Source organism: Suricata suricatta, chromosome 8 (assembly GCF_006229205.1).
Source record: "Suricata suricatta isolate VVHF042 chromosome 8, meerkat_22Aug2017_6uvM2_HiC, whole genome shotgun sequence".
NCBI classification, from domain to species: domain Eukaryota; kingdom Metazoa; phylum Chordata; class Mammalia; order Carnivora; family Herpestidae; genus Suricata; species Suricata suricatta.
Genome location: NC_043707.1, coordinates 51102654 through 51123784, shown reverse-complemented (window position 1 = coordinate 51123784; position 21131 = coordinate 51102654). Strand labels below are relative to the sequence as shown.

The 21131-nt window shown below is 52.7% G+C and overlaps 1 protein-coding gene across 1 annotated transcript; it reads right to left on the bottom strand.

Moving 5' to 3' along the window:
* Positions 1 to 18109: 18109 nt before the first annotated feature.
* Positions 18110 to 19645, bottom strand: KCNA10 (potassium voltage-gated channel subfamily A member 10). Its single transcript, XM_029948918.1, has one exon. It carries the CDS (start codon positions 19643 to 19645, stop codon positions 18110 to 18112), a length of 1536 nt encoding a protein of 511 aa, XP_029804778.1.
* Between the last annotated feature and the right edge of the window lie 1486 nt (positions 19646 to 21131).

The following is a 21131-nucleotide window of genomic DNA, read 5'->3' as shown; positions in this document are numbered from 1 at the left end:
GCACACACATATGGATCAGGTTTTCTGACAGATGATTCTCAATAAATACATGTCTGCAAAGTGTGGCTTCTGTGGGGTCAAAGTCCTGCGCCATTATGGGGGTGGGGAGGGACTGTCCTGTGGTTTGTCAGGAAGCACTGGGGCTACAGGGTGGGGGAGGGTTCGGGACACTGTTGGTGAGTGGAGACCCTCACAAAAGATTTGGTAACTTCAAGCTTAGATCAGGTGAAACCAAGACGTGTCTTGCCTTTCTGTTCTCTCACTCTAGATTTTTCTGAGGAAGGGTATAGAGGGGGAGACCTTTGCAGGAAGAGGCTTGGACGGTGCCAGAGTCCAGCTCCAGCAGGTCCAGGGTCCCCTGACGGATGCACAGTGTTGGAGAAAGAGTGAGAGAGCCTCGTTTCTTTCTCATCACCAAGCAGGCATCTCTGCTCTGCCGGAGTCCAGCTCCTGCAGGTCCAGGGTTCCCCTGAAGGATGACGGTGCAGGCCAAAGAGAAAGTGGGAGAGCCTTGCGTTTTTGTTCTGATCCTCAGACAAGCACGGCTGCCCATCTGGCAGGCGTCTCCGTCTTGTCTGGTTCTCAAGGTTTATTTATGGCAAAAGGTACAAGGACAAGAAAGGGCAGTAAATGATTTCTCATAGATAAGTTTTACAATTTTAGCCACAGGCACTCATGGTGTCATAGGTATTTTTACAAAACCTCTGGTCTAGCCTCAAGGAAGCATCCTTTAACCAAGAGGCAAACAGCATTCTTTAGTAAAGGCCAGTTTTTCTTTTTATGAGTAAGGGTCATTAGGCTGTTATCACTCTAAGAGGAAGTTCCCAGAAAAACAAGTTCTCAGGAGATATGCTTGCTCTCATAGTCCCAAAGATGATAGATACATTTTATGCAGTAGTGACTCTCACAAAGGCATTCAGGCCCAGATGGTATTCAGTTATCCATATTGCTTAGGGGAAAGTTATGTGTTGCATTAGGGTGTATCTAGTTTACTTGCTTATCTTTTCCCTGACCAGGTGCAGTCACGCCTCAAGGACAGGGCAGGGGGACAGCCGGCTCCTGACTCTAATTAGCAAAGCATTTTGAGGTTTGGTGCTCAAGTAGAAATGAAAGTTTCAAGAGGGTAGATTTTGGGAGCTATCTGGGGGCAAGAGACCTTGTAAACTTGCCGTGTCCTCACCAGGAATTTTCACTCTACCAGTGAGTTCAAATAGCTCCCAACACTGCTCTGTCTGATTTTCTAGCTTCATTTATGGTGAAAGGTACAAGGAGCAGAAAGAACAGTAAATGATTTCTCATATATAATTTTTACAACCTTCCAGGACATGGATTCTGCAGAAGTTACAATTCTAGTAGTAATGATTGTCATAAAATCTTAGCTACAGGCACTGATGCTATTATACGAGAAGGGCAGGTATTTTTAAAAACCAAGATATACAAAACCTCAGGTATAGCTCTAAGGAAGCGACCTTTAACCAAGAGGCAAACAGCACCATTTAGTAAAGGTCAGTTTTTTATGAATAAGGGTCATTAGGCTGTTTATAACTCTAAGAGAAAGTTCCCAGAAAAACAGGATCCCCAGGAGATACAATGCCTGCTCTCATAGTACCAAAGATGATTGATACATTTTATCACTGTAGTGACTTTTGCAACTATGTCCAGGCCTAGAAAGTAGTAAGTTATCAGTTAATTGCTCAGCTAAGAGGAGAATTGTATGTTGCTTACCTTAGTCGCATTAGGGTATATCTAGTTTACTCATCTTTTCCCTGACCAGATGCAATCACGCCTCAGGGACAGGGCAGGCGGACAGACCGTCCTGACACTAATCAGCAAAGCACTCTGAAGTTTGGTGCCCAAGCAGAAATGATAGTTATAAGAGGGTAGATTTTGGTCACTGTCTGGGGGCAAGAGACAGTGCAAATTTGCCGTACCCTCACCAGGAATTTTCACTCAACCGGTGAGTTCAGACAGAGGCCCAGAGAAGCAAAGGCTTGGGGTGTGGGGCTGAGTAGAGAACATTGACCCAGGGAGAGAAAAGCTCTAAGTCTATTAAGAAAAGAGCCTTGGGGCATTTTGAAAAAGACAGTGGAGTAGACAGAAGGCCCCTGGGAAGATCTGAGGGTCCTGAAGTTGCCATTAACCTTGGGACCACAGCTGAGAGTCCCATCCTCAGTTTTAGAGGCTCTGAACCTGACTCAGCAGCACATGGACAGTGGCTCCATCACTGGGGCAGACCCACGTTCAAGGGCTCTCGGAGGCTGCCAGTGCTTAGTGAGGACCCCTAGTGCTCAGTGAAGACCCCCTAGTGCTCAGCCAGGACCCTAGCGACTGGTCAGTGGACAGACCACTTCTGCTCCCAGGTTCCTGCAGCTCCTTTCCGGAAACAGAAGGGCCACATGGGAAGTAGAAATACCAGAGGGTTAGAACAAAGGTATCCAGGTGGATTTAAGAGTTTTTTCACTTACACTACCATGTGACCATATGGAGGTGAGGCAGACAAGCTTCTTGGGGGGATTTCAGCCCTCAGAGCCTCTTGGCGGGCTCCCTGCACAGTGCTCTGCTGATCTGCACACATTTGTTCCCTGGACCCTCCTTCCTTTTTCTTTGTGCCTCTTCTCTTGGCGGTCTCCCAACAGGATGCAGTGTAATTGATCAGCCTTCTGTTTTCCAAACCACAGCCAGTCCGGCTACCCATTTTGTGATTGGGCTTCAAGTCACACTTTTATAGTAGCTGAACTCTCAGAAGGAATGGAAAGGAAGCTGGGCCCAGGTTAGTATCTAGGTCCCATCCTCCCTTATCCTGACTACACTTGCCCTGCAGACAGCTGAGGAGCAGGTGAGTCATGCAGCAGTCTTGGTGAGCTGGAAGCTACAGATTTGGCCAAGACGTGTCACAAAGGAGACTGTCCTTTGGGAAAAGGAGTGGGGGGAGGGGCGGGGGATCCTATTAACAGGCTCCCCTGGGACATCTCTTGGGGTTTTTCTCAGTGGTATGCAAAGACAAACAAGATAAAGAGTCCAGGGCAGTGGAAATGCTGTTCCCAATACCTTTGCGGGTCTGTGTCGTAGCAGCCAACACTGGCCACGGAAGCAGCCAGTGGCCTCTGGCAGGGAAGGAGCAGGATTGGGCTGGGGGTGCTTACATGGAAGAGGAAAGGTTCAGGCTGCAGTCCCAGGTGAGCCCAGGAGCCTGGCGTGGGTTGGGGCAGCGGCTACGGGGAAAACATTCCAGGACTTCAAGAACAGAAGGGGGACCTTGAACCTTGGTGTTTGAGTCCTCCAGGGTCTGGGAGGACAACATGGCGTCAGGGAGTAAGTTCTGGCTTTGGGCGGCTTTGCTAAGCCTCGCTTTTCTTATCCAAGACCAATACTGTCTGTTCGCCAAGCGTGAGACAGAACTGGGCCACTTTCATTATTTTTAGGCTTCTTGTAGATTAAAAAAAAGTGCCGAACAAGCTCACAAAAATTGTGTCATATTTTAATGGTTTACACTTAGCAAATTGCATTTTAAACATCCAGACTTCCGTGGGAGATCATGAAGAACGTTTATACACGATGACTTTCGTAAATGGGAGGCTTAGAGCGAATGGTCCCCCCCTGCCGGCCCCCAGCCCACCAGACCCCTGTGTGGGTCCCTGTCCTAGGTGGGGAGTGGCCATACAGTGAGGCAGCCCCTCCTGGGATTTCTCCTGGCCGCAGAGAATGTTCTCCACACTCCAACCCTTTGGTACAGCTTTTATTTGTCCTTCAAACCTCAGCTGAGTGCAAATCTCTCCAGGATGCTCCTGCAGGCTGGGTGCGGTTCCCTACTGGGTGCCTTCTATGCCCGGTGCCCTCCTTAGCATAGTGCTCAGCGTTCTAACATTTGTTTCCTGTCTGTCACCCTCACCGACTGGGGGCTCCCTGAGGACAGACACTGCACCTCTTATCGTGATATGTCGAGTCCCTAACTCACGGAATGCCTTTATCAAGCATTATTGATATGAATAATACCATGAATGAATGAATGAATGATTCAATCAGGTCCTCGACAGCTCGCTGGTCCTGCTGCTGGTCTCCCCCTTTCCTTTTGGATCCTTACAACCACCCACCCATCCACCACAGGGCCTTCTCTGCATCTTGTCCTGTTGCTGAGCCCACAATGCTCCTTATTCTTTGCTGTCCCTGGGGAATGGCTCACCTCCAGTGGCAGGACAATGAAGGGGATGGAAGGCGGCCTGCTGCCTCCAGGGCTTTAAGGTTCAGCCGAGGGGCCCACACTGGGCTCTGTACCAGACTCTGCTCTCTGGGGGGTCTGCCAGGTGATGAAGGGGCCTTGGGAGGGCTATCAGCACATCTGCTACTTGCTTGAGAAGAGGGGCCACCTGGAGGCCAGTGGGAGGCCCAATGCTGGGTGGGGTTTCCTGTATGCACACGGGCTGCTCGCTCCGCGCTTTCCCACCTGCACTGTCTGCTGATGAAAGGCAGAGAGCTCACAGCTGCGGAAGCCTCTGTGTTTGTTCCTGTCTTAGTGTGTCCGTCTGTCTGCTGCCATGGCCACACCTAACCTCCTGCCGGGCCTGGCCTCTGGGCCTTTGTGCATGCTTTCCCTTTGCAGGTTTTTCTCCTTACGATCCTCTCTGACCTATGAATTGTTTCTCATCCTTCAAGATCAGTTTAGGTGTCCCCTGAGGTGACACCCCTCTCCACCAGACTTCCTCTTCTAGCTTCCTAATTGCTCAGCAGGGATCTTTACAAGATTTGTCCTGTCGTAGTTATTCACACATACATCGGTCTCTGCCTGCGTGTCTGATGGACAGCATGGAGATCTTTCCTCTCTGAATCCTCAGTGTCCGGTAGGGGGTGGGGGTGGGGTGGGGTAGGGGGCTCCAGGCACACCTCGGAGGCTGAGCAAGCGACCAAGGGTGGTTTATGCTGTGTGCCATGAGTGGGTGAGTCTATGGCCTGGTATGAGTGCTGGTAGGAATCATGAGTGCTGGGAAACACATGTTCATGAGGACATGAGCACGCACATGCATGCACACACGCGCGCACAAACGCACACAGGCAGACACATGTGCTGGCCTAGCGCTGTGTCCCCCCCCTCCCACAGGGCAGAAGCCCCAGCTCTCAACCCTATAACCCCCCACCCCCACCTCGTCCTTCTCCCTCCCTTGTCACTCAGTTTGGAGCCAGTTCCTCTCATGCTAATGAGAGGAAGCTCTGGCCAGAGAGAAGCTTGGAAAGGAAGTCTTTGAAATGGAAATGTTATGACAAAATGATGGATTGTTTTCTGAGCTGTGCAGTTGGTTTCTTGCTGGCGGCCGCAGAAGGGAGGCTATAACCGAAGGGAGGGGTTTAGAGGTTGCCCCACGTCAGGAGGCCCTTGCCAGCAAGTCACCCCGGAAGAGCAGGAAGCTGGCAATGGGAAGGTGGGGTGAGGGACAGCGTGGTTGTGGCCTCTCCCTCCCCACCGCACCCCCTACTGGCTAGGGCCTGCAGCAGCTCCCTGCTGAGAACAGGAGGGGCCGACCTGCCATGCTCAGACCTAGCTCCCTGCAGGGCTGGCCTCTGGGCCTTTGCTCATCCTATTCCCTTTGCCTGAAGCCCTGTCCACATTCTCCAACCTGTGAACTGCTCTTCAGCCTTCAAGACCAGCTTAAATCTCACCTCCTCTGAGAAGAGCCCTTACTGCACACGATACCCATGTCACCCAAACCCTCCAAACCTCAGCAATGCTTGCTCATGGACCCTTGACTGCTTGGTTTACTTGGGGCTAATTAGAATTGTCACCTTATTTATTAAAATATATGTTTTGATGAGGTGTCTGCTCAGGTCATGATCTCATGGTTTGTGAGTTCGAGCCTGCACAGTGCTTCGGATCCTCTGTCCGCCCCCCACCCCCTACCTAACCTCCCCCACTTGCATGTGTGCTCTCTCAAAATAAATATTTAAAAAATGTTTTGAGTCTGTACTGCGTGCAAGGCACCGTTCCACACACTGTGTCCCTTAGTAAAGATGCCGAACAGAAGCCTCCACTGTCACGGAGTTCTGTGGGGACGTGGATGAGGGAGACAGTGCATGTGTAGACTATCTAGCATGTGGGCTGGTTTTAGGTGTCATGGGAGGAAGTGGAGAAGGATAATGAATGCCATGAGAACACCATATGCTTTAAAATGAGGTGGGCAAGACAGGCTGCACCACAAGGTGCCATATGGACAAAGACGTGCAAGAGGGGGTGAGACATGCGGAAACGAAAGAGGAACAAGCATTATAGGTAGAAGGAATAGGGTGTGAAGATTAACCAGCACTTAACAGACAGAAGTTGCCAGTAGGTAAATGTGGATACATTATTATTTGCTTCCATCTCTTACCTTCCTGAGATGACCCTTTGAAGGCAGGGGTCATATCTCAATCCTTTTGTATCCTTCATAGCACTTACTGTTTGACACAGTGGAATGTTCAGTGGAGGTGTGTGGAATGAATAAACAAACTCCAAATTGTCCTTGGGCTGCCTGGATTCAGCTCTTGTCCTGGAGCGCCCCCTAGCGATCGAATTTCCCATGCCAGCTTTGCACACCTTTTTGTATCCTGCAACCTTCTTCCTCTCTACCGCAGCGGGCCACCTTGGCAGGGTGGGGGCAATCACCAACCAAATCATAGAATTTACTAAGTGCCCACTAGGTCTGGGGCACAGTGCCTGCTTCTGCAGGAGGCACAGACACAGGGGACATGGTCCCTGCTCTCAAACCCCTCGCTCACTGGACCTCTCGCTGGCTAGCCTTTCCCTTCTCTGTTTTCTGATCTCTTTCTTTGATCTTTCTGGATCCTCTGTAATCCCAGGATAACATTTTGAGCTAGAGCTGGCCAGGGGGAGATATGCCTGCTGTGAGTGCTGAGGGGCTTGGCGACCGCATTAGCCCCTCTAGGTGAGCAGGGTAGGCCTTCACCCCAAGGAGTTACAGCTCCAGGGAGCCTGGTGAGTGGTCAGGGTCTGCTGCACTAGAGGATCCCTGGAGCCTCAGGGCTGGGGTGAGACAAGATTCAGACCCAAGTTGCGTCCCCACTCTGGCTGCTGGCATCATGCCTCCTTTAGGAGGACTGCTCATGGTCCTGGCCACCTCCTCCGGGCTGGTGGCTTTGGTCTCCTCCGCATGACACTGAAGCTCCATCTCTAGGTACCACGCCCCCCCACCTTTTGTCCTTGCCCTGTCCTCTGGCCCCAGCCATGAAACCTGAGAGCCTCTTTCTTCTCCAGGGCTCTGTTTAGCATTGACACCAGAATGACCGTGTCCTTAGAGCTGTATTTTTAGGACTTCTGAGAGGGAACAAGGAGCTGCCGCAGAAGCAGCTCATGTGCTGGGAAGTGTCCTGGGCTGGGCCCAGCTGTACCTTCTGCCTCTGTGGACTGTTGCCTGGGAAGTTCGGTCAGCCGGCCTCCCCCAACCCCATCCTGGCCCTGAGGTGGGGGGGATTCTGAGCCACAGTCCTCGCATCAGTCCCCTAGGGGGCATTTGTCCTCTGAGCGCATCGTTCTAAGTGAAGTAGCCCTGGGACTCCCTGAGTCACCGTGGGGGCCAGGGTCTCAGCCTCAGCGGCTTGGGCCAGCGCTCCGGTGCTCGGGCCTACGTCCTTCTGGGCTTGGACAATATGCACAGAGTAGAGAATCCACGACCTCTTTGGAGTCTGCACATTCCCAGGGCGTCCCAATACTCTGGTTTCTCTTCAGATCGCATAAATCTTTCGCCTTTTACCAGGGCGTCCCAGACACAGGCTGGGCAGGGACCCAAGAAACCTCAGAAACCATGGCCTTTGACCCAAACAGTCTGTCAGATGGACCAATGGACAGGCTGGGGTAGGTGCCATGTGGACATTCTAGTCAGGGTGTAGCAGGTGGGCTATGCATTTAGGCTGGATCCCAAGGACTTCATTAGACTCACAAAGGAGAGGAAGGGATTTGTGCTGCCCACGGGCTGCTCCCTGGCCAAGGTCACTGGACAATTGTGCCAGGCCTCCCTCGGCCCTTTCTCTCTCTGACCACCTCCCCCCTCACTTGGTGCAGTGTCTCAGGCCACTCAGGCTGCCGTAGCAGATCACCACAGCCTGGGCAGCTGAAAAGATAGACATTGTTTCTCATGGTTCTGGAGGCTGGAAGCCCAAGGTCAAGGTGTTGGTGGGGTTGGTTTTTCCGGAGGCTCCGGGGCTTGCAGAGGGCTGCCTTCGGTGCACACACACCCCTCCTGTCCTTCCTCTTCCTCCGGAGACACTAGTCAGGTTGGATCAGGGCCCCACCCTTACGGCCTCATTTAACCTTAATTGCCTCTTTAAAGGCCCATCTCCAGATGGGCAGTCTCAGAGGGGGTTAGGGCTCCAGATTTGATTTTGGAGGGACACAGTTCAGTGTCCTCCCCTCCCCACTGTGTCTGTGACCTCCACACCTCCTTGCTGCTCATCCAGCCCCCAGAGTAGCCCCTCCCCCAGGACTGAAGTTGCCTCAACTGCTCGAGACCCCCAGCTCCAGGTGGGATCAGTGTGTCTCCCCAAGCAGAGGAAACTGGAAAGTCACTTGTCCCACTGGAAGTACCTGAGCTAGAGGGTGACATGGGGGGCTCTGGTCTTTCCTCTACAGCGGGGGAGGGGGCAGGAGGGAAGGGGCTGGCCTAAGGTCTGGGGCTCACGTGCTGGGCATCTGCCTGGGGTCCATCAAAGCACACTGTCTCTTCTCTCCCGTCACAGATTTATAAAATGTCTAGCACAAAGCTGCTGAAGTCACAGTGATGAGTGAAACATGATCTTTGTCCTCATAGCATTTTGCAGGGGCGAGAGCAACCAGGAGCTTTATCATGGGGAGATTTACTGAGAGGGACCATAGTTTACGTTTTAAATATTCTTTCCTATTGTTCTCTCAATTGATTGCAGTGTCCTAAAAAAAGCTGGTAATTCTGAAATCAAAGTCCATCTGCCAGATTGTGTCTTATGCCAACGAGTGTCCCAGTTTCTAGTCTGAAAGGTATGGCCCCCATTCAGCCCGTGCTTCCGAGCCCCTGATGTGGCGTAGGGAGCTGAATGCAGGGAAGGGAAGCAGGCCTGGCATCGGGAAACTGTCCTCTTTCAGGGGGCCCCAGGCATGTGTGATGCTGGCTCAAGGAAGCCTGTCCCTTTCTGGGCAATTCTAGGACTTCACCCCCGCCCCCCCAACTCTGCTGCTCCAGACGGGCCACCTGGACTTTGACAGCTTCTGGACAACCTACAAAGGGCCCCCCACATGGGATGTGACCTTTATAATTCCAACAGGATTTGTTAGAGGGTCTGAGAGCAGAAGCCAGAGGGCAGCGGAGAGCCAGGATCTATGGGGACAGCTGGGAAGGAGAGACGCTCCGGGCTGCTCACGATGGAGGCTCAGCTGTGCTCCAGGACCCAAACTGGGCCTGGCAGAGTGGAGAGAGGGAGCATTTCTAGGACATGCCCTTGAGGCTTTTGGCAGCTTTGACTATCTCCTTAGGTCTGTTGGTGGTCTCCTTAGGTCTGTAGCCCCTGGGTGTGTTGGGCCTGGGAGCTGAGGACTCTCAAAGTAGGCTTCCTGGCACTACAGAGGATGTTGGGGACCTGATCCTCCAGGGGTGGGTATTATCCAGAGGCTCTGTCATTGGACAGCAGAGGCTGGACCTTTCAGAGAAGTCACGTCCCCTTCGGGGGTCTCTATTCATCACCTCTGCCATGGGGCACCTGACTCCCTGAAGGTGCCGATCCCAGCCCACTGGCCCCGGTGTAGGCCCACAGCCGCAGTGTGTGGGCTCTGGATGGCTCAAAGGGGAGTAAATGAGGGCGACATATCCCCAGACAGTTGGGTTTAAGACCTACTCTATCTCCTGGCCAATTTCTTTGTAACAGATATGTGCTGTATTAGTTTTCTGTTGCCATGGCATCAAATTGGCACAAACTTAGTGGTTCCAAATGACACAGATGTATTATCTCATAGTTCTGGAGGTTGGAAGTCAGCGGGCTAAAATCAAAGTGTCAGCAGGACTTGCCCCCTTTTGCGGAGGTCTGGGGGGAGTTTCTTTTGTTGCCTTTTTCAGTTTCCACTGGCTGCCTGCATGTCTTGGCTGGTGGTCTCATCACTCCGACCTCCTGACTCTGGCCTTTGCCTGACATGTGCCTCGAACTTATGAACTATGACCCGAAATCAAGAGTTGGACGCTTAACTGACTGAGCTACCCAGGTGCCCCTGTTCCTCTCAGGATGACCATCCCCTCCTCTGACAGAGCTCCGCTTTGGCAAATAACATCCTATGCACTGCTTTACCCTGTGTGGCTGGCAGCCTGTCAAAACGGCTTCCAATAATCCCTGTTTCCAAGGACTCATGCCCTGGTGTGATGCCTCCCCTTGAGTGTGGGCTGGAATTAGTGAATTGCAAACAATTCAAAGTGATGGAGTGTCACTTCCAAGGTTGTTTTGCAAAGACAAGCGAGTCTCTCACTTGCTCACTCTGAGGAAGCAGGCTGTCTGGGAAGAGGGTCAGATGGCAAGGAACTGACGCTTACTCTCCAGCCAACAGTCAGAAGGGAACTGTCCCCCTCAGTTCAATAGCCCTGAAGAAAACGAATGCCATGGATGGTCCTGTGAAGGAGCTGGGAGTGGATCTACCTCCTTTTGAACCTAAAGGTCACGCAGCACCGGCTGACACCTTGGCTGGGCATGACAGACCCTGAGCCAGTGGACCCAACCAAGCTAAACCTGGATTCCCAATCCTCAGAAGCCATGAGACAAAAAAACGCATGTTTTCAACTGCTAAGTTTTGGGACAATTTGTTACACAGCAATAGATAGCTATGCACACTGTAAAGTGTCGTTTAACGCTAAGGAATCTCAGTATCATTGAACTTTCGATTTGGTGACTACAATATGGAGCACCTACGCTGTGCCAGGCACATGGTCTCAGGGTTCTGAGGCGATGGAGACGAGCCAGGCAGGGCCCCAGTGCCAGGAGCTCAGGTTCTTTCCCAGGTGAATGTGGCAACTGGCCTCTCAGTCAGGCTGAAAATAACGGGGAAACCAAGCTTTTATTACTCTCTCACTACTGTGGGCTCTGTCCCAGGACCTGGTAGAGGGTGGACCGTGCAAGGCCACTTTTCCTCCATGAGCCAGGGAGCCGGAAGGGTGGCTTGCTCCTCCTTCATAGGGAGAGGTCTAATTCACAGAGAGACCATTTCTACTCCCCAAGGGCAGACGCCCCTCATGGTCAGCTCTGTAACCTTAGAGCCAGTCTTGGCATCTGGCCCACAGCTGGAACATGGAGAAAGCTTGGGGAAAAAAGGAGCTCACTGTCTATACCCCCAAGAAAGTGAATTGGGCACACGGTAACTACTGGTTGCTTCTGCTGCTTGGTATCTCAGAAAAAATGGAGAAATCAGGCCAGCATGGAAAATTCTGTGCCAGGAAGTCACTGCAGCCCAAAGTCTCCAGGTAGCTGTGTCACAAGTATTATCATTTCGGGGAGTGTGGGGGAAGCCAACGGGCCCGTGACTCAGCCCACCTGTGGCCTTGGCTCTGCCTTAGACCTCTACCCCTGTTGTTGCTCCTTTATTTTTCTTCCTCCTTCCTTCCCTTCATTTATTGAGCACCTGTGCTGTATCAAACACTGCTGAGCTTATAAGGCCAAAAAGGCACAGCCGTGGTGCCTGAGGGTTTACAAGCTGTGGGGGAGTTTTTACCCTAGACTTCGTCTACCTCTGTCCTGTCTTTAGCAAGTTTCACCTTTGCAAAGGAATTTAATGTATTATTTTATCTGATTCTCACAATAGCCTTGGGAGCCTGGTATTATGTGTTTTCTCTGTTATATTAGCATTGATTGTTTCTGTGAGCAGTGGAACGATAAGGCGGGGTGGGGAGGAGGGGGCTCAGCCATGGCCCCTCAGGCTCAGAAGGACGAGAGAGCCATCCAGAATTCCTCCCGAGGGCCACAGCCGTTCCTCCGGTGCCTCTGACTGCCTCGCAGGCAACGGGAGTGAAACGGCATTCATCATCCGCTGACATTTCGCAGGCAGCGTTTCACCTCGGCTACTCCTGAGATGCAATAACAAAAGTTGTCTGATCTCCCCTTTACCCATCACCCCAGGCCTCTGCCACCCCCAGTTCCTTTTCATCCCTGCGTTTGAGGGCAACCGCTCTACTGTCTCTGGGATGCGGCTGGGCAGACGCTGGGTCTCCGGGGAGACAAGGGTGGCTTTATTCCTCTCACTTCAAAGAGCCTATAGAGGCTCCATTCCACAGGGTGAAAGCATTTCCTTTTTAAAGAGGCTGCAATCAGCTGTCAAGTGGTGTGCCCAGGGTGTCCCCTTCCCTCCCCCACCAACCTGCCTGGGACCTAACAGTAGGGAGAGGGGAAAGGTGGGCCTTGTCCCTGGTGGCTGGGCCTCACTGCTTCCTCCGCAGCTGGTGTGAGGGGATGTGAGCTGGACTTCTGAGGGGAGGGGCCTGCTGAACCCAGTGTGGCAGGTTTGGGCAGAGGGGAGCGTGAGGCGAGCAGTCCAAACTGACCCAGGGGCCCGGACTGCTGGGATGCTTGACAAGAGCGGCCTTCTGAAGGCTCAGGTGTTGCACTGGAAGGCTGTCAAGGGGTCCGAGACGGGTCCTGTGAGTGACTTTCAGAGAGACAGGGGTCCTGGGTCCCCTGGGCCTCCTCTTATCCTGTCCACCAGACAGAGCAGCCTGGGGTGGGGTGGGGGAAGCAGGGAGCTTTCTCATCACTGGCTGGGAGCATGCTCTAGGCCAGACCTGCCCTGCACCCCTCCCCAGCTGCACCCCAGACCCCAGAGCCTCCTCCCACTCAATGCTTCAAGGGTCATCTGCAGTCACTCCTCATTAAGGAGTGTCTGCTCAGCCTGTAGGTCTAGGGTCTGGGGGAGGGGAGGGGTGAAGAAGAACGTAATCTTACCAGGCCTATAGACTGGCTTAGCTTGGTCCCTTTGGGGTGATTGGGAGGGAGAGTTTGGCAGGACCATTGATTAATTCAACAGATATTTATTGAACACCTACCACATGCTGTGATAGGACCTGGGAGTGTGGTTGTGGACATTATCAACAATAACTAGATACAAAGGTGGTTATATATGTATATTTATTTGTTTTTGGTTAGCTGGTGATAAGGCTGTGACCCTGGGGGCTGCCATGCTCCCTGCCCCACCAAGAATGTCCCCCTCCTGGGCCGGGAAGGCTGTCCAGCAGAGGGAAGCAAGAAGGGCGGTGACAGTGAGGACTTGGGTTCTGAAAGTGGCGGTGTTGGAGTCCTCAGCCTCAGCTACAATCTGCTCTTGTCCTGAGTTTCTCAATCACGTGAGCTGGTAAAATCCAGAGTTGAGTTTGTGCCACCTGCTACAGGAAGCCGCCTGCCCAATGTGCTCCCGCACCACTGTTCACCCCCCAGGGAGTCCTGAGTGACTGGTGGGGCCCGGGTTGCATCCGGAGCAGAGTGGGGGTGGGGCAAGGCCACCCCAACTGAGAGGGCAGGCCGGGACACTTGTGTGTGAGCAGCGTCTCAGGTGGCCTCCCTTCTGGGCCGTGCTGCAGGGTAGGTTTGGGCCCGGGAGGCAGTCCCAGAGGTCTTAAAGAGCCTTCCTTCTTGAAGAGTGGCTGAGCTCCTCTGAGTGGCCTTTGCATGGGTGGCGTGGATGTGATGAGGCTGGTTCGGTGAGTGGTGGCTCCAACCTCAGTCTCTCTGAAGTCCCAGAACTGCAGGGAATATTCCGTGCCCGTGTGATGAAATTGCCACCTTTTGTTTGCATGCAGGTGAAATGAATTGAGGGTGACTCACAGAGGGGTTGGATCTTTGGGCTAGAAGGAGAGGGGCAGGACAGAAGATCTAAAGCAGGCTCTGCGCCAACAGCAGCAAGCCCTATGTGGGGCTCAAACTTACAAATCCTGAGATCATGACTTGACCTGAAGTCAGACGCTTAGCAGACTGAGCCACTCAGGAACCCCTAAAATGATAGCTTTTAAAAAGCAATCATTCCTCTCATTCGTGTGGTGCTGTCTAGCCTCATTACTTTTAGAAATACCCCATCACTGATTCCTCCCAATAGCCTGGGGAGGTGGGTGTAATTCTGCCCATTTTTCAGACATGGAAGTAAGTTCAAAGACGGCGAGTATGTGTATAACAAGCAGAGAAGTAGGGAATCACAAGGGACTGTCTCTGACAGAGGGCCATCTCTGAGCAGCCACTTTGGCAGACTGTGGAGGTCCTGAGGAGCCCCGTTGACCAGGTTGGGCGAGGGAGGGCAGCCCCCTCTGAGGTGGCACAGAGAATCCTGTTTGCTGCAAGGTCAGAATTTTTTTAATCTCCATTTTCCATGTAAGGAAACTAAGGCCCATTGAGACTCAAAGTCCTACAGTTCATGTAATTTCAGCCAGGTCCTTTGAGGCCAAATCTAGAGAGCTTTCCACTCAAAAACACTTGAGTTTTTGAGACTTAAAGGGCTGTGTTTAAAATTTTTTTTATGTTTATGTTTTAGAGAGAGGGAGAGAGAGCATGAGTGGGGAGGGGCAGAGAGAGAGGGAAACAAGATCAGATGCGGCTTCTGCACTGACAGCAGAGAGCCCAGTGTGGGGCTTGAACTCACGAACTGCCAGATCATGACCTGAGTTGAAGTCGGATGTTTAAACAACAGCCACCCACGTGCTCCTGGGTTATTTCTTTTTTCTTTTTTTTTTTGTTTATGTTTATTTATTCATTTTTGAGAGAAAGGGCACGTGTGCTTGTGCACGAGCAAGCAGGGGAGAGGCAGAGAAAGAGGGAGAGAGAGAGAGAGAATCCGAAGCAGGCTTCACCCTCAATACAGAGCCCCAGCGAGGGTTGCATTTCGTGACTGAGAGATCACGACCTGATCGTATGTAGCTCTTTGCCAAGACAGCTGGCAGGATGTGGTGGAAAAGAAAATGCAAGGACTGGAAGTTCTGTACCCTGGAGCCCCTCTGAAGAGGTTTTTGTTGTTCCTCTTACATCATTTGCATACTTTTACTGTTAAAATTAAAAGGGCCCTTTCTGTTCATTCTATGTCTTTATTCAGCGGCTACGAAGGGTTGCCACACAGTAGGCGCTTGGCCAATATGAATTCACTGAAGGAAGCCTCAGGACTCGCTCTGTTCCTCCTACAGGCAGGGCTGTCCGAGCCTGCCTGCTGCCAAGTCCTTCCCTCCTCGATGGTAGTGACAGCACCTTTCCCACTTGGCCCCCTCGACTGTGTTGTCCTGTCTGCCCGGACTCTCTTCTTTTCCTTTGTCCGTGAGTCACCGTGAGTGCCCCCTACAGACAACCGATCTCATTGCAAGCCGGGGGGAAACAGGACTCAGTGCTAGCACACAGGTTGGCAGCAGTGGCATGGGGAATGCAGGGCTGGCCACATAGCCCTACTTCCTGGCACCAGCCCAGAGGTCGGGACCTGCTTCCTGAGCGTTAGAAGCTTATGAGCAGGCTCCTAACCCTGTAGGGGTAATGGCTAAGGAACCAGACTAGCTCCCCTCTGCCCTGCTAGTCTACACCCTTGCTGGGGCTGCAGCTCTGCGAGTCTGTCCTGGCCTCTGGGGGTACTGGCCAACCTGGCCTGGGGTCTTTTCTGCACCCTGTTGGCAGCATGTGGCTCTGAATAGAGAGTCAGAGAAGAAGAAAGCTGGGCCGCAGGAGAGCTAGCCTTCCTGGTCCTGGAACTGTGCCGAGACCGTCTATGTGACCACAGCTTCCGTGTCCCTTCTCACCAGGAAGCTGTTCTGGTTATGCGTGCTCTGGGCAGGCGGCATGGTGGGATATATTCTGGCATCAAGAGACCCAGATTTAAAGCCCTTTCTGCTGCTTCCTGGCTGTGTGCCCACGAACCTCTCTGAACCAGTTTCCTTACCTGACATAAAGTGGGGAATAATGTTTACCCAGATGTGGCTGATGTAAGGGACAAAGGGTCTCAGGCATCTCTGGAGAGAGGTCTTAGTGTAAAGAATTGTGATGCTGTGGCTCCCAGAAGGAGAGAAGGAAGGCATATGGACTCTTCTGTCAAGACTGCCCTGAGGATTCTTGGGATCTCAGAGAAATAATTTTTGCAAGGGCTCTGTGTAGAGAAGAATTTGCATTGCTCCAAATCACCTTTCTGGCACCTAAGCTTGTGTGAGCTTGTAAAAGAAATGCCACAGGAGCCAGTGGGAAAGGTCTGCTCACCAGGCCACCATCCTGGAACTGGAGCCCATCACAGGCTTTCAACTTTATCCCACATGTTTGAATCCGGGACATCTGGTCAACCCCACATACTTGGGAGTGAGGGCTGGGTAGGCAACTGGAGAGTGCCCTGAAGGAGAGCCATTAGAAAGGAGCTTAAAAAATTCCCGAGGCTCAGGCCTGGGACAGGAGTCCTGCTTGCCCAGGTCTTAGGGCAGAAATGTCTTGTCTAAAGCTCAGGCTTCACATGACTCAGTGCTAAGGGATAGCTTGGGGCTAATGGAGAGGACCTTAAAGGGACCTTAAAGATGACTAAGTCCAGCTTCTTAGGACATAGACTCAGGACAACAAGAAAGAAGAGAAACAGCTCTCTCTCACACCAGTGAATTTTTGTTAGGCTGTCATGGAACGGAAGCTGGATGGTGGCATCCGCCGCTAGAGCCTTGTGTCTTGCAGGGTTGTGTGAGTTGGGTGTGCCCCAGGATTGAGCATTGTGGATCGTGTGGTTTGGGTTGTGTGACATGGGACTGGGCAGTGACCTGTGTGGCCCAGGGGCCCAGGTCAGCCTGTGACCCATCAGCCCGATGCTGACTCAGCATTGAGGGATGGCCAGACTTGGGTATAAGGCCCCCGGAAGGCCCCGGCCTCCTTGCTTGAGAGGTTGAGCAGAGGGGGCAGAGTAAAGGCTTCCTTCACTGCCTTTTGGGGAATTCCAAGTCCACTCCCTCCTCCTGGGAGCTTGGTGGGCTAAGCAAGGACCTACACCCGAGAGGGCAGTTCCTGTGGTGAGTCTGCCTCGACCACCCTCCTCGGGTAGGCCTGGAATCTGGGCACACGCCTTAGGGCCCTGCTGCTCCCACCCCAGCTGCCCCACAGGCCACTAGCCAGTTCCTCACAACTCAGTGACAGCTCAACCCCGAGGCAGCTGGACAGGTCCAATTTCCGGGGGCAGCGCTCTGAGTGCACACACTTCCCACACTCGGGATCGCCAGCCTGTGCGTAAGTTCACAGAGACAGACTGGGTGGAATCACCTGGGAGTGTTTCTTGCTGGCTGCCCAAGGGACGGACTGGGGAGCACGAGCTCAGGCTGACACTGCCTTCTCAGGCTGCCTGGGGACGCTGGAGTCCCCAGGAAAGGGTGTTCCTGCCCTGAGGTTTCTGCCCAGACCCTCTGAAAGACAGAACCCTCACATCCCTCTCCCTTCTCTCCCCGCAGCCCCATCACAGCCACAGGCAGAAGAAGCACGAGCCTGGTAGGTAGGTGTGGGTTCCAGCATCGGCTGTGTCACCATTTTTGGGTGAGTCGCTGTCCCTGGGTTTGTTCACCTACAACAAGAGAATGAGAACCAAATCTGTTCTGCTGGTTATTTTGAGATGCAGTGAGATACTGTTGGTGAAAGAGCTTTGGAAAATTTATGCAATGTGACACAAGTGTGAGATATTATTATTAAACAACGCAGAGCTCATTGCTCACAGCAGTCCCCAGCCTTTTAATAAGCCTCCTCTTGGGAAGACCAAAGCCAGGGCTTCTTCATCTCTAATGTGGAAATGAATCACTCGGGATCTTATTACAGTGAGAATTCTGATTCAGTAGGTCTGAGGTGGGCTCCCATTCTGCATGTCCTTGCTCCCAGGTGAAGCCACTACTCCTGGTCTTGGGGACCACAGGACGCAGCCAGGACCAGACCTGCCCTTCATGGGAAAGGAGAATGGAATCTTCCGACAGTTGGTTGAAAGGAAAGAGCTTAGAAAATATAGCAGAAGTATGGGTTTATTCAAACAGCTTGTAGTCAAAGAAGGCCTGTTGTTCACGATGGATGAACTTCGGGTTTTTGGGAAAACAGAGTAAGAGGCAGGAAGGAGAGAGAGGGAAGCTGTGGGGGTGGGGAGAGAGACCCAGGGAGCCCCAGGGAGCCAAGGGGCCTGGACAGGTCACTTTCTGGACCTCTCCGAGGAGCAGCCACCATTGGTCTTCCTAAGAGAGTCTGTGCTGCCCATTCTTGAGCCCGTGCTGTTGAGGATTTTGTCGATCTCACCTGGGGTGGTTTGCTTCTCCTCATTCTCAGTCTCCCGGTGGTAGAAGTAGTTAAAGTTGGAGACAATGACGGGCACAGGGAGGGCGATGGTGAGGACCCCCGCGATGGCACACAGAGTGCCCACGATCTTTCCCCCGGGGGTGGTTGGGCACATGTCACCATAGCCCACAGTCGTCATGGTGACCACTGCCCACCAGAAGCCATCGGGAATGCTAGAGAAATGAGACTCTGGCTCATCCACCTCGGCAAAGTAGACCGCGCTGGAGAAGAGGATGACCCCGATAAAGAGGAAGAAGATAAGCAGCCCCAGCTCCCGCATGGAAGCCTTCAGCGTCCGGCCCAGGATCTGCAGCCCCTTGGAGTGCCGGGAGAGCTTGAAGATGCGGAAGACGCGCACCAGCCGGATGATCCTCAGGATGGCCAGGGACATGTTCTGCTGGGTGCTGGGCTCTGTCTCCTGGACCAGCTCTGTGATGAGGGTTGCAAAGTAGGGGATGATGGAGATGATGTCGATGATGTTCATGATGTTTCTGAAGAAGCCGGTCTTGCTGGGGCAGACCACGAAGCGGAGCACCAGCTCGAAGGTGAACCACACGATGCAGGTGGACTCTACCATGAAGAAGGGGTCGGTGAACATGGTGTGGGACAGGGCCCCCTTGCTCGCATTGAGGCTGGGATCTCTCACCGCCTTTAGCTCCCTCTCCTCCCGGAACTCCGGTAGCGTCTCCAGGCAGAAGATGGTAATGGAGATGACCACGACCAACACAGAGACCACGGCCACGCCCCGGGCGGCGCTGGAGCTCTCGGGGTACTCGAAGAGGAGCCAGAACTGTCGGTGGAAGTCATTGGTGGGGAGCAGTGTCTCAGGGTCTTTGATGAAGCCCTCATCTTCCCGGAACTGGTCCATGGCCTCGTCACCCAGCTCGTAGAAGGAGATTTCATCAGCAAAGACGTCAATGGGGACATTGGCGGGGCGCCGGATTTTCCCGCCTGATTGGTAATAATACAGGATTCCATCAAAACTGGGTCGGTTTCTGTCAAAGAAATACTCATTTCTCATGGAATCGAAGAACTGCATCCTTTTCTCCCGGTCTCCCAGGAGGGTCTCTGGGAACTGATTGAGGGTTCTGAGCTGGGTCTCAAACCTCAGCCCAGCAATGTTGATGATCACCCGCTGGTTTCCTTCATTCAAGACCACTGGCTCCGGCCCTGGGGAGTCGACATAGTCTCCTGTGAGCTTGGAGAAGGCCGTCTCATGGCTGGTGCTGTCACCAATGAGAATCCTCCAGTTGGAGAAGGGGCTGCTCCCAGGCCGGCCTTTTGGGCTGGTTGGGTCAAAGTCTGCAGCATAGCCTGGCTCTTCCTGGATTTCGTCTGAGTTGTCAAAATTGACCAGAGCAACCTCCATTTCTTTCCAGCCACACACATCCATCCTAGGGGAGTCAGGAAAGTGGCATGAAGACCCTCAGTGTTCCCTGCCTGCCATGAACTGTGGAGAGGAAGAAGGTCATCAGGCAGGAGCCAGGATCAGCTACCCTGGGCCCTGGATCATTGTGGTAGGTGTATCCATGGTTGATAATGACATTTTTAGCTTGGGAAGGAACCTTGTGGCTGCTTGGGCACCATTCTTGCCTTGAAAGCTACTCGCATCCCTTGAGCTTGCGCACACTAATCACTAGATGAAATTGCAAAGGAGCCTGGCAGAGAGGGGAACACTTCCTGCAGCCAAGGAGGGTCTCCCTACACGATGACAGAGAGAGGCCATCATGAAAGAGGAAGTCAATGTTTCTTACTAACAAAGTGGATAATTTTGTGTTTGGATGGTGTCCGCCAGCTTCCCCATCACTTTTCCATGTCACCTGAGCCAGTTTCTTTCTGTCACACTTCACATATTCCTCCTTACCTCCACCACTCCCTTCTGGGCCAAGTGCTGGGATGAGTGGACACGAGAGCCCAGCAGATTCTGCTGTGAAGGGAGAATGAGAGAGCCCGGAGGTGGGCAGGCAGCGGACAGACCCTCTGCAGCAGTGCCAGCCACCTGGGTCCGAGCCCCTCCTCTGTAAGTCACTGCTGGGGCTGTCTGGAGGCTACATTAAATGAGATGGCATATGTAAAATGCTCTATCTGGTGGAAAGAGCGTGAAATTATAGCTATTGTTTTTGCTAACTTCTTCACATGGTAGGGATTTTAGAAGCCAACAGCCACTGGTATTTTTTTGGGTATACATCTCCGATGTTTATGGGGCATGATTTCATTTGGAAAAACCATTTTAGGTAGGTGGGAAGTAGGTGTGTGTGTGTGTGTGTGTGTGTGTGTGTGTGTGTGTGTGTGTATGTGTGTGTGTGAGCGCATTGGGGGCAGGGTTAAGGAGAGTGTGCCCAGTGGGCTTGGCTATCTACAAACGCAGACTAAGTTTCCTTCCTCGGGTCCACTGAGGCATTAGTTTCAATTCAAGGACACTGAGGCCAAGAAGGCTGGGGGTAGGTGGGAGAGAGGTCAAATCCATGGTGGTCAGAACCTTGGAGTTTCATGTATAAGGATATACCTTGAAGTGTGCAGTGTTCTAGTCTTTTCAAAATAATTCCACATTTGCTTGTCTCACTAAACGACAATAATTGTGTGAGTTTGGAAAATGTTTCCATTTTACAGATGGGAAAACTGAGTCACAGGGACCAAGTGGCCTTCCCAAGATCATACTAGGGGTATAGATCCCTGAGCCTGCCTGCTGGCCCAGGGCCTTTCCTGCTAGATTGTGGGACTCCCTGTATGGAAGGGAGGCCTTGTGGGGAGCTGAGGGCTGGGGCCACAGAAGTGGGGATGCTCCGAGTCCCATCAGTCCCATGCACTCTTTTCTCAGTTCAGGTGCGGAGCTCAGATCTGGAGTGGGGGAGGATGTGCTCAGCACCAAGCATGCCAGA